The following is a 14017-nucleotide window of genomic DNA, read 5'->3' on the forward strand; positions in this document are numbered from 1 at the left end:
CTCCCCACCGTGGGGTTGTTGAGCCAACTAGATGGTTCCGCCCCAGGCGCTTAATGGACCCTGAGAGGTTCCAGGCAGCACTGGGGTCCCCACCTGCCTCCTCAGCTCACAACTCGGCAGATGCCTTAGTGGAAGCCTGGGAAAGGACGGCCACGGAGGCACTTGACCGAGTTGTACCCTTGCGGCCCCTGACCCGGCGCAGATCCCAATGGGCTCCATGGTTTTCCGCGGAGCTCCGGGAGATGAAGCGTCGGAGACGGGGCCTAGAGAGCGTTTGGAGGTCCAGCCGATCTGAATCCGACCGATTGCGACTAAGAACCCATATTAGGTCTTATCTCGCAGCGATGAGGGTGGCGAGGTCTAACTACTTCGCTGCCCTCATCGCGTCCGCAGATAATCGCCCGGCCGCCCTGTTTAGGGTGACCCGCTCCCTCCTTAATCAGGAGGTGAGTGAGGAACCCTTGCAGGGGCGTGCCGAGGAATTTAGTCAACATCTGTCGGACAAAATCGCTCGGATTCGGACCGGTTTGGACTCTGACTGGGCAGTATCGGACGATCAGGACACGAGCGGTCTTGTCAATGTCACCTGGGAGTTCGATCCTGTAACTCCGGAGGAAGTGGACAGGATCATGGGGAAGCTGAGCTCCACCACATGTTTATTGGACCCGTGCCCTTCCTAGCTGGTTTATGCAGCCCGGGAGGGGACACGAGGCTGGTTCCAGGCGGTTATATCTGCCTCTCTGAGTGAGGGTAGTTTTCCCGCCGCCTTGAAAGAGGCGGTGGTAAGACCTCTCCTCAAGAAGCCTGCCTTGGACCCGGCTGTTTTGAATAACTTTCGTCCGGTCTCCAACCTTCGCTTTCTTGCGAAGGTTGTTGAGAGTGTGGTGGCGCATCAGCTCCCTCTGGTCCTGGATGAAGCGGATTATCTAGACCCGTACCAATCGGGCTTCAGGCCCGGGTACAGCATGGAGACGGCATTGGTCGCGCTGGTGAATGATCTCTGGAGGGCTTGGGACAAGGGATACTCCTCTGTCCTAGTCCTATTAGACCTCTCAGCGGCTTTCGATACCATCGACCATGGTATCCTGCTGCGGCGTCTCAGGGGATTGGGAGTGGGAGGCACGGTTCTTCAGTGGTTCTCCTCCTATCTCCTGGGACGCTCGCACTCGGTGTTGGCAGGGGGGCAGAGGTCGACCGCGAGGCCTCTCGTTTGTGGAGTCCCTCAGGGGTCGGTCCTCTCGCCTCTCCTGTTCAACATCTACATGAAACCACTGGGTGAGATCATTCGTGGTTTTGGAGTTGGGTATCATCAGTATGCCGATGATACCCAACTTTTCATTTCAACCCCAAACCACCCCAGTGATGCCCTCGACGTGATGTCCCGGTGCCTGGAGGCGGTCCGGGTCTGGATGGGGAGGAACAGGCTTCGACTCAACCCTGACAAGACTGAGTGGCTGTGCGTACCGGCATCTCGGGATATTCAGGATATCCCACCCCTCACTATGGGGGGTGAGTCATTACCTCCTGTAGATAGGGCTCGCAACTTGGGAGTCCTCCTAGATTCACAACTCTCCTTAGAAGACCATATTGTAGCTGTGACTAGGGGGGCCTTCGCCCAGGTTCGCCTGGTGTGCCAGTTGCGGCCCTATCTAGACCGGGATGCCTTATGTACGGTCACTCATGCGCTCGTGACCTCTCGTCTTGATTACTGCAACGCTCTCTACATGGGGCTACCCTTGAAGACCACTCGGAGGCTCCAGCTGGTACAGAATGCAGCCGCGAGAGTTGTACTGGGAGTTTCCCGATACTCCCATGTCACACCTTTGCTCCGCGAGCTGCATTGGCTACCAGTTGTCTTCCGGGTGAGGTTCAAGGTGTTGGTAATGACCTACAAAGCCCTTCATGGCATGGGTCTGGAATACCTTGGGGAGCACCTGCAGCCGGCGTCAACTTCCCTCCGCCCAGTATGCTCCCACAGAGAGGGCCTCCTCAGGGTGCCACCGGTCAAAGAATGCCGACTGGTGGCCCCCAGGGGGAGGGCGTTCTCTGTGGGTGCACCGGATTTATGGAACCATCTTCCGGTTGAGCTCCGGATGGCGCCCGATCTCCGCTCCTTCCGGCGCGATCTTAAAACCCATCTCTTTAAACAAGCTGGCCTGGCCTGATGGGACGGGGTGGGATTTTTTATTAATGAATTTTAATTTTAAATTTGTATTAATTTTATGGGCATTGTTTAATTATGTTTTAATAATTTTAATTTTTGTATCTAGTTTTTTATGTATTGCCCTGTTCACCGCCCTGAGTCCCCTGGGAGAAGGGCGGTATATAAATTAAATTAATAAATAAATAAATAAATATAAGGGCAGTCCTCGATTTACAACCGTTCATTTAATGGCCGTTTAGAAGTTACAACAGCACCAAAAAAAGTGACTTGTGGCCATTTTTCACACTTATGACTGTTGCAGCATCCCCAGGGTTACGTGATTTCCATTTGGACGGTTGACAGCTGATTCATATTTATGATGATTGCAGTTTCCTAGGGTCATATGATCAGCTTTTGTGACCTTCTGATAAGCAAAGTCAACGGGGAAGCCAGATTCACTTGATAATGATGTTACCAATTTGACAACTGCAGTAATCCACCTAACAAATGTGGCAAGAAAAAGTCGTAAAATGGGGCAAAACTCAACAAATTTTTTACTTAGCAACAGAAATTTTGGGCTCAATTGTGGTTGTAAGTCAAGGACTACCTGTAGACAATACAAATATTGCATTAATGGGTAGTATATCATTCTTTTTCTTCCCACCATGTAGAAACAACAAGCATCCCCTAGCTTAGCTCAGCTCTGGCATTTCACCACGATGAACAATTTGATTAGAATTCTGCACAAAAACTAAAATTGCCAAATAAGAGAAGAGTAAGGAAAAAAGGGGGATCTAGTTTACACAACATTAAGACTCTCCAACCAAAGAACACTAATATCTATATATCCCACCCAAAAATCACTTTGCTAATACTTGCTTGCCATATAAGTTTACTTATGAAGGAGTTGCTACCATAAGAAAATGTGGGAACATGATACAGGTAGTCTTTGAATTACTACCAGTCATTCAGCAAGCTATGACAAATTCAAAAAGTCATTCACAACTGTCCTCAAGATTGTGACTGCCACACCACCCCTGGTCTTGTGATTGCACTTTGGGCACTTAGCAACCGGCTCACATTTACAACCAGTTACAGCATATGATCACATTGGCCAATTTTATTTTATTTTATTTTATTCTGTTTTTCAGCAAAAAAAAACACCCATTAGGTAAGCTGGATTTGGAGTTACAACCACATGATTCACTTAACAACCATAGTGGCTCTCTTACTGACCATCATAAAAATGATCATAAAATCAAGCCTAGTCCTTCATGGTGACTCAATTTATGACAAGTTACAAAGAAAATTCTGGGCCCAACTGTGCTCATAAGCCGAGGAGTACCTATAGAATTAAAATTTTAAAAATACCCAGGAACTAAAGAAAAAATTCCTATACTTCAATTTAGATTAGAAAAGCTACGGCCCTCCAGGCATTGGATAACATTTATGGGAATTGATGGGGAATGGAATTCAACACCCTTTGGAGGGCCACTGATATCCTAGCTGACTCCCACACAGAGAGCCGCTATGGGATTCTGGCACCAGCACGGATTGTTTCTCTATTGCCCAACACTGCCAAGCTAGATTTCCTGTTCAGAAGTACTCCAGACAAACAGAGAGCCAAACCGAAGCAGGAGCTCACACAGGCTTCACTCTGGATGCGAGCCAAGATGTGCTTGGCAGGAACAAGGAAGTCAAGGGTGTAGCGTAGTGCATCGTGTTGGTACGTCCGCTCCAGCACTTCGAAGACCTGGCTCAGAAGAGTGGGGGCCGTGGCTTCGAAAGGAGGGTACAAGGCAGCCAGTGTGCTCTGGACACATTCTTCCACAGGCTCAGGTTCCTGCAAAAACAAAGCATATGCATGGGGAGGGCGTGAGCCTCCAAGAGCCTTTCACCAGCCCATCCAATCCCCCTGAAACTATGCAATGAAACAAAAGTGCTATTTCCTTTACCTAGAATTGCAACTGTTCCCTCCTTGCCCAAGTGCGATGAATGAATGCCCCTCGCTTTTTTGTGGTTTCTGCATAACTCATACCTCGTGATGCTGCCCTAGGACTAGGACCTCTTGCCTTCAACCTTTTCTATTTGATGTCCTTTCATTGCCTTGTTCAGCCAATTAAAGGGAAGAGCCAGGTTGTTATGGTTACCTGCAGCAATGAGCAACTGGTCACATTTTGTGCCTGGAGGAAGACCACTGCCCCCTAGTGATGTGTCAAAAGGAACAAGGGGCAGCCAGGAAATTGCTCAGGGCAATGTGCAGAGAGACCAGCAGTGTGTAAAAAGAGCAGAGGGCATGAGGGGGCAGCAAGAATGAAAGGGTTTGGGAAAGTGCCAAGGAGTATGGAGAGCGGAGGTTCCATCTGGAATACATTAGCAGCTGTGAGCTCACTCCTTCCGCAGCTCCACCCAGCAAAGGAAATTGGGGGGAGGAGAGAGAGAGAGAGAGAGAGAGAGAGAGAGACTGTAAAAGAAGGAGGGTGCAATAGCAAGAGAAACAGCCATTGTGCCTTAAACCTTCCAGAGTACCTTCCAAAGAGACACAATCTTTTTTTCCCCCCACAGGCATACCCTGGATTCAAATCTCATGCTGGAAGACGATGTGAGGCAATGACAAGAACTGTGCATCCTTGCCTTGTCTCTGAATCCAGATTAAATAACTTTATTAAATCTTTCCTGACTGCTTCTTTGTTTGTGAGCATTCCAAAAGCTGCAGAGTTAGGCTGGAACTTGATGTGGCAATTAGACAAAGAAAATCTTATTGAACTAAGGGCATGAAAATGTGTGGTTGTCTTTTGTAGCAATTACTCTTCTAAACCCTCCTTTGAGAGAGGGAAGCAAAACAAGTGTTAATTTTGACTTACTTTGTACCCTTTACTGCTATCTGGTAAAACTGCATGATGGTGAATAGAAGGGGATATTTGGGGTCATTTTGTAGCAGCAGTCCTTTCTTTATGTCCATTATTTCAACACTTTACCTAATATCCTTTAACAAGGCTTTAAAAAAATACAAAAAATTAAAAGGGCCAATTTATTCTAATAGTAGAACCAGTTTGGCCATTAGGAAATAGTAAGAGCAACCTCAAGCAACTGATTTGATTTAAAAAAAATAAGCTAATTTAAATATTTTTGTTACGTACTGTTTTGGGGGAGGAGGGAACATTTGTTATTATTTTGCCATGTTTTTAGAAATAACACAACCACTCTTGAGTAACTAAGCACCCTATTTGTTGAAGGAAGGAAGCGTCATTATTCTTATGTCTTAGGCTACAAAATGCTAGTGTCCAGCCTTGTATGGGAGACTGGAGTACCTTAATACCTATCACTTTCCAAAATAAGAAATGTTGAACTAAAATTCAGTCTGAATATCCTTTCATCTATCAGAGATAAATAGAGGCTGCTTCTGCTTACAGAAGTTACAGGCAGGGATATGCCATATATCAGGGATATACAGGAGTAAAAACATCATTTAGTGGATTGAAGCCAATATTCAGATATCTGGAAAGCCCAGTAATATTCCTGAAACAAATGAAGTTTTCTTGACCATAAGGGGGAAAAATCTGTAATAAAGCAATATTTTATCATTAAACCAGTCGAATCTGTACAAACTAGTATGGCAGAGCCAAATCAAGGTTCACAAATCATAAGCAAGCTTTCAAGTTTCCAAGAACTTTTTCATCGGGCAGATGAAATGATTAAAAAACATTGGAGGTAACAGTATGGCCAATGTTAAGCTATATCTGCTGCACCTGAAGGTATTTAATGCAGTCTGGGAATAATCTACTTTTGAAATGGCTTAAACATAAACTACAAGATGAAGAATCTGAGAATTTGCACAGTACAGGTAGTCCCCAACTTACAACCACAACTGGGACCAGTTAAATGAATCATGCGGCCATTGTGTCATCTGGAAAGGTTGGAAATGGCAATCACCAGTGACCCAGGGATGCTGCAGTCTTCATAAATACATGCTGGCTGCCAAGCTCCCAAATTTTGATCTTGTGTCAGTGGGGATGCTGCAACAGTTGTTAAGAGCAAGGACCTATCAAATTCACTTTTTTTCAATGCCCCTGTAACTTCAAACAATGGCTGAACAAATGGTTGTAAGTCAGGGACTAATTGTATTTGGTCAAGTCTGAATTGGCTTGATGTAGAGTTTGCTGTTCCCAATCAGACAGTTCAGTTCTTGATATAGAAAGCTCTTGAGGAACCTTCTGCCATTTCAGATTGTTTAACTGGAAGGCAAGGTGATACTCCAAGGCGATACTACATGCAAAACAGGTGTTCTGCCATGGGGGGGGGGGGAAGAGAAGGGAAGCTCTTTCCCCAAGAGCCCTCCCCCACACACACACACAAGTGCAGGCAAGTGGTCCTCTTCCCACAAGGAAGTGCAAAGTCAAGAAGCTGGTTGCTTTTCTGGGATTCTCCCTCCCCTAACTGAAACTTGAGTTGAAAGCCAAACTATTTTGTAAAAAGACGGAGGGCACAAAGGTCCCAAATTCCACCACCACCACCCCAGACCAACGCACACACGTACAAACCTCTCTTTTTCCCCACTTTCTGGCCAAGGGGAAGGAAAACAGAGACTTGCAGTCAGCCAAGCTTGAGTTTTATATCCTTGACAGGAAGAGGCAGTTCCCCTCCCCTTCAGACCCAGACACTGGCAGGAAGAGTGGGGAGGCCCCTTCTTGGCTCTGGGTCCTGGAGGGTGTGCAAGGCAGACAGATCCACGTGAGAAGTGTGGCTGATGGAAACACAGACAGATCTTCCCTAAGCATTACTGCCAATATTCAGCCCCCGTTCACTCACACACAGAGAAACAGATGCTCTGTATTTCCATATACTCTCACCAGTGGTTATTCCCCAAGTGAATATCTTGGCAGGCAAAAGATAATACCCCTGCAGAGGAGAAAAGTTCTGTGAAACCTGAAGATGTGCAGGATTAAATTGCTGGTGGGGGTAGAGGTAGGGGACGGAAGAGATTAGGACTATGCATGCTCAGTAGCAGGCTGTACGTCATATGGCAGATCTCACCAGAAAGCCATGCTCAAAGGAGTTTTCTTTCTATATCCTGGACAAAGTTTTGGAGGGGGAAGCCTACAGGTGATTTTCTTACCTGAGCCACTGTACATATTATAGGTAAAGGTAAAGGTTCCCCCGCACATGCGTGCTAGTCGTTTCCGACTCTAGGGGCCGGTGCTCATCTCTGTTTCAAAGCCGAAGAGCCAGTGCTTGTCCGAGGACGTCTCCGTGGTCATGTGGCCGGCATGACTAGATGCCAAAGGCGCACGGAACGCTGTTACCTTCCCACCGTACTGGTCCCTATTTTTCTACTTGCATTTTTACGTGCTTTCGAACTGCTAGGTTGGCAGAAGCTGGGACAAGTAACAGGCGCTCACTCTGTTACGCGGCACTCGGGATTCGACCCGCCAAACTGCCGACCTTCTGATCGACAAGCTCAGCGTCCTAACCCACTGAGCCACCGCGTCCCTACTGTACATATTAAACAGATTTAATTAATTGGATATCTATGCTGCCTTTCCTTCAAGAGTTCAGCCACCACCCATTTTTCCTTTTAACAACCCTAAGAGGTAGTTTGGGCTAAGAGTGTTTCTGACCCCAAGTCATCCGATGAACTTCCATCCTGGAGGATGGTGGATGAGAACCTGGCTTTCTCTGATCTTACTCAGAGAAATAACCCACTATACCACTATACTTTTTATTAGTGCACGATAGTGTCATTATAGCAGCTAGCTTTTGAATGACACAAGATCCTGCCTGCCTTCCTGGAGAAAAGTTTTGGGCCACTACCAAATACAAAATGAAATGCTTGATGAAAAAAAAAAGCTTTTGCTGAAAGCAACTGTCTTATTTTAGAATAATTATGTTGGAATTATGGCCACACACAGACATACATACGTATTTCTGTAAGTATGATTATTAATATAAGTCTAACTAGCTTCTCCACACACGCCTGCAACACAAGGACTGATCTGAAGTCATAGTCTTTAGCCTGCAAGCTTGATTCCTACTTGTTAGAGATTGTTCAAAGACATTTTACTGTTTGAAATGAAGGACAAAAAGACATTCTCCTCATTCCCCATATAGACATTCTTTGATAGCCATCCTGGGAGGCAGTTTTATCTAAGAGAAAAACAATTACTTGAGTTTGCACATGCTGAACTTATCCACTGTTTGCTCACCAATTCAAAGGACCGGATTTCCATAACATGCATGTCTGGAAAGTAATCACACAGATTGTCATTGCACAAGCTGCTAGGGTAAACTATGGTTGCTTTGTATTTATATAGCTCAGTGTGCTATGCAGAGCCACAAAATGCTCCAAAGCAAACCAACATGTTTTTTATCTAGTTCTCCTCTAATTTATAATCCAACACAATTTAAGACATTACAATGCAGTATCTCTTACACTGGCAAAAGGTAGTGGTATAGTTACAGCGAACCATATGGCACTTAACAATTGTATGGCATTTGCGGTCTTCCAAATGTCACTGAATTGTATCTATTGAAATATTAAAGGACACTGTTCAATAACTTCTGGATAGTCACCAGTTCCCAATATCAATAGCACTTAGATTTATATACCACAGTGCTTTACAGCCCTCTCTCTAAGCAGTTTACAGAGTCAGCATATTGCTGGGTCCTCATTTTACTGACCTCAGGAGGATGGAAGGCTGAGTCAACCTTGAGCCAGTCAATGTTAACCAACACTTTGTCCTTTTCTAATAATGATTTCAAGACATCGGGGGTAACCTTTCCCATAACTCTGAAAGTTACCAATTGCCACTGGACTATTACTCGTCTCTGCATACAGGTAATTCTCAGTGCACGACCATTTGTTTATTGACCATTTGTTTATTGACCAAGTTAGGATGCTGCTGAAAAAAGTGACTTATGACAAATCCCTGTACTTAAAACTATCACACCATTGTCACAGTCATGTGATCAAAATTCAAGTGCTTGGCAATCAGCCTATATTTATGACAGTCTTGGGGGTGGGGGGGTGTTTTCCACGTGATTCCCTTTGTGATCTTTCCAGGCAGCTCCCAAAAGCAAAGTCAATGGGGAAAGTGGGATTCACTTAACAACTGAGGCAAAAAAGGTCATAAAATCAGGTGCAGCTCACTTAATGACCACCTCACTCAGCAATGGGAGTTGCTCTCCCAATTGTGGTCATAGGTCAAGGACTACCAGCAACCAACTTCAGGAAACACTACTACATTAAAAGGGGGGGGTACATCTTTAGTGTGGTTCCCAGAATATTCAAAGACATTACCTCAACAACTTTCACAACAGCCCTTTCAATTATTATTCCCATGACACATAAGCAGGAAAGGCTGAGAGAGAACCTCTTAATTAGAATGGCTTGCTAGTGAACTTGATTGAATGATAGGCATATTATCACTTTACCTCCTCAATGACTTCACACAGTGTGTTCATTTGACACTGATGAAAAACCACGCACATAACCATTGAAAAACTGCACTGCTGATTTGCTAAAGAAACATAGAGATTACTTCAGATTTGCAAAGTTTACTTGGGGTTGTTTTGTTTTTTTAAAGAAAATACCCAAGACCCAGGTCCAAAACACATGCACTTAAAAAGAATAATTTCATGTCCACAAATTGATTACAGAACTGAATTCTGTTTAGCTTCCTTCCACACACACACACAAAATGTGTTTCTGATTATTTCCAGCTCTGTTCACTGTAGTTTAAAGTACAGAGTCAATTTTGTTTCTGCAGATCAGAAATTCTTCTTGATCTCAACTCTCTCAGAGGTCCACTTCTACCACCCATTTCTCAAACTTAATGCCATTTCAAACAGTAACAATTTTCAATAGAGGCAAGGCACTGTAAACTTTCCTGGATGGTGCAAAGCTGCTCAAAGCACGATGATCCTTCACTTCTTTTATCATCTCTTGCTCACTTCTTCTTAAATATCAACAGTAACCATGAGCTTTTTTCTAAGAACTGCCTGGTTTATTCAGATCAGGATTTTACATCTGCACTTTGTTCTTAAAAGCAATCAGATCTTAAGCCCAGAGAATGACACTAGTGAGCAAGCGGGCATCTTATTCTTTATTTTTATTACTACCAAAAAATTGTATCTTTCATTTGACTTAAAAGTTGCAAACTATTCTTTTTTATAAACCAGACTACTGCTGATTTAGCTTCCTAGCCTGACTTTTCTTCTTACTCATAAATACTGGCTGCCGTTCTAAACAGAAATTATTTAAATTGCTTATCTCCATGGGCCTGGAGCTCAAAAAACAATGTAGGCTGTCAGCCAGATGTCCAGGTAAAAACAATTCCTTTCCACTCTTACAAACGCTAGAAGTATTGCTAGTCAATCATATCTGACTTCATGAATTTGCTTTGTAAATGTTTCTCAGAATGTAATAAATTTTACAAATATAAAACCATGTTCATTTTTAATTATTAATATATTCTTATTAAAAGAGTATTCCTAATGAAGAGTTCCTTTGTTATAAATGCAACAGGATCTGTTATTTTCTCTTTAAATTACTCTTTATTTCCATATATATTTCTGGCTCACTCATCTTTGGAAAGCCTTAACTTAAACTTAAATATTGTTGGATTATTCACACACCATTGATTATCATGATTACACTTCTGCAAATGTTTGCATACTCAGGAGTGGTTTCCATGGTGAAAAAGAAACCTTGAAAAATTACCTATGAACTGTCCTTGTTGAATAATTGTAGTGCTTTTTTCTTTAATAAATATTCACAATAAATTCTATCCCTTAAATACTTTGGGTTGCCACCATAATGGCTGAAATATGCACAAAATCATTGGAAATTCTTTTATATCTAGCCAAATATAGAGTGGGTTCATGCATTATACTAAGCTATAATACATTTTGTTTAGTTTGGGCTTAGCATTCTGGATAAACTCAGTCCCTGTGGTTTGCAAAATAGGCATGCTTCACTACATCATGGTATAACAAACCAGCGATTGTGTTTATGCAACAAGCTAATCACATTTTAGCTAAATATGTGTTAACCCATATTATTTATTAGTTTATTCAGTGTTGTCTTTCCTGACTTGAAATAGCATTCTCAAACCTCAGGTATACACATTGCTTTTTCTACGTGTTGTCTGTCCTCTGCTCCTTTTTCACTTTGGTTGCAACTTGGCCCTTCCTTCCTTCAAGACCTATGCTCTGCCATAAGTTATGGTTTTGTTTTTTGACATCTCAAGCACTGAAGCAAGGTGTAGTCCTGTAAAGAGTCTATGAGCACAGCCTAATCACACAAGTCACAATATGGGTAGCTGTACTTTTAGTGTGCCTAGTTAACCAAAGAGAATCTGGCTAGTAGGACCAAACTAGATGGTCTACAAACATGTGAAAGAAAACTTCTTCAAGAGTTAGGCAGCTTGGTCTATGCGTATTGGGGTGAAGAGAGTACAAACTGGAGACAAAGCAGAGTGAAGACATACTTGATCTATTTCCCCACCAGCCATTTCTGGGTTCTAGCTCTTTCTCCCCAAAATATTTTCTTTCCCATCACTATTAGACCCCCAAGATTACCTCACCCATGCACTCCAGTTCCCAGAACTAGGAAAACAGCTGGTGGTGATCTGTAATAAAGAAGTACCAAATGAGGGGGAAGAAAAAATGTTTCTGTTTTGCTTCCAAAGTACCCATTTGAGATGATTTATGTCTTTTCCAGAGATTTGTTCCTTTTTTTAAAAAAAATATTGAATGAAAACTAACTCCACCTCCAGATCAATTTTCTTGTAATTTTTTTCAAAAGGACTTGTTTCGCCTGGATCATACAGTTTTATCTACATCCTGAAGGGCTTAAAACTATTCTGTTTAAAACAATCAACTTTAGTTCAACTAAAAGAATAGCCTGATCCAGACTCAGTGGTGAGATCATCTCTCTCCTAAAATCCACCTTTTCAGATGCTTGATTTACCCCACTCTTCCAAAACAGAAAAGTATTTTTCTTCATGAGTGTAATCAATAAACTTAAGCATGCTGTTAAGGGACAGGGGAGGAAAACACAAAGCCAAATGAAAAACAAAGCAAAGCTCAGCATTAAAGCATGGTGTTTAAAGGGGGAGAAACAGGCTGAAGATCCATGACCTCACTGCCATGGTCTCAGGCCAGTCATTATCTTTCAGCTCAATCTACCTCACAGGGTTGTTGTTGGAGATAAAACGAACAAAAACCTTAAAGCATGCCTTCTTGGGCTTCCAAAGTAGAGGCAGAATATAAAGGCAACGGGCAAATAGTTAATAAATAAAGGCTATAGCAGATTTCATCTGATATTAAAGATGCAGAAACACAAATATTGCTTGCTAATCATCAGTGTGAAGAAAAAGCTTCAAAACAGCTCAAAATAATATTTCTGTATTCCATGTTAATTAATCCAAGGTAATTTCTAATTCCCCATTAAAAACTACAAAAGACAGTCCGGGCTTCATCTTTTCATTCATATAAGCATGCTGGGGGGGGGGAAGGAGGAATCCATTTCTTTGATTATTTTGATGAAAGAGCAGAATCGCTACATCCGCTTGAGCCAGTTCCATCACTAGCCCTTACTTACGATTAAACATGGTTAATTAACCTTCGGCGGTACATTGCCCCAAGATAATAACTCCCTCCGATTCCCTCGGGAGTTAATGGTTTCTTACAACAACCGAGACTAGAACACCCGCCCCGCGTCTCCATTCCGCACCAACGAAGTCCCACAGCTCTTGTCCAGCGCTCGTGTCAGTCCTTGAAGGTGACCGGGCGGAATTCCTTTCCCATATCTGCCTTCCCCACAACAAGGCATCACAATGCCCACCCCTCTTTTGCGATCGCCAGCAGGCCGTGTTACCTCTCCCCGCCCTCCCCTCTGCCCGGGAAAATCGCGCAAAAGCTCAAGCTCACCATGGCGCAGGCAGGCGGACGCACAGACGGGACGGGCTCGCCTGATCTGTGGCTGCCGCCTCCAGTCGAGATTCCGCGCGTTGCGCCCCCCTTCCCCGCCTCGGCCTGCTAGCCCAGCCTGGAGCCACCCCCTGGCAAAAATCCCGGCCCCCGACGCCGCGTCTGCCTGCAGCTGCAGTCCCCGCCGGAGCCCGGGCAAGGGCACGTGGAGACGCGACTGCGGCAGCAGCACTGAGTCGATGGGGGGAAAGGAGAGGAGGGGGAAACCAGGCTCGGACGTCGCTCTTGCTCTCCGCCTCCTACAAGTACCCTTGAGAGCAGAGCCGCGAGTCCTTCCGAGAAGATCTCAGCTCGGTTGGGAGCCGCCACTCCAGACGGTTCACTCGGCGCTCCACGTTGCGTCGGAGGTAGTTAGGGGGAGTGCCTCTGAGCTTGTGCAGAGCGCATTTCTCTCGGATCAGAGGAAACGATGGTCCACGCTTTGTGTTTGGCAAGCAGGGTTAAAAGACCTGCGTCACGCCAGGCGGATTACATTCGGGCAATTTTCTGAAACCCAAACTTAAAACTGTCTTTGTTTTCTTTGTGAAAGAAATTTTTAAAAAATGTTTTAGGTAAACCATATCTTTGGAGAGTCAGTGTGGTGCAGTAGTTAGAGGATGGAATTTGGAGGGGAAACCAAATCCACAACTTGTTGCAGCCAGTGGCTGGGCTCTCACAACAACTTAACCTGGTTACTTAATTCATTTTGTGGATTTCTGCAATGAATCGTGACTTAACACAAGCCAAACCCAACCTGAGTAATTAAAACACCTGAAGTGCACACATATAGCTTCTCTAAAGCAGCAGCCAGGCCTTTATATCAATTGGTTGTGAGCAAAACCCTGAGGAAAAACTGTGATTCAGTTGTTGGAGGCTTAGTGTGTTGTATAAACCCACTGGTTT

General features: G+C 44.2%; 1 protein-coding gene across 1 annotated transcript in view; it reads right to left on the minus strand.

The window, feature by feature from the left end:
- LOC308677236 (rho guanine nucleotide exchange factor 40-like) overlaps positions 1-13179 on the minus strand; it is a 44195-nt gene extending 31016 nt beyond the window's left edge. The window contains exons 1-2 of the mRNA XM_081343455.1: positions 13076-13179; positions 3789-3986 (exon numbers count right to left, since the gene is read on the minus strand). Of these exons, the coding sequence (XP_081199581.1) occupies positions 3789-3986; positions 13076-13078 (201 nt within the window). The 5' untranslated portion in view covers positions 13079-13179. The remainder of the gene's footprint in view (positions 1-3788; positions 3987-13075) is intronic.
- Positions 13180-14017: the final 838 nt, after the last annotated feature.

Source organism: Vipera berus (assembly GCF_964194415.1).
Source record: "Vipera berus genome assembly, chromosome: Z".
In the NCBI taxonomy this organism is placed as follows: Eukaryota; Metazoa; Chordata; class Lepidosauria; order Squamata; family Viperidae; genus Vipera; species Vipera berus.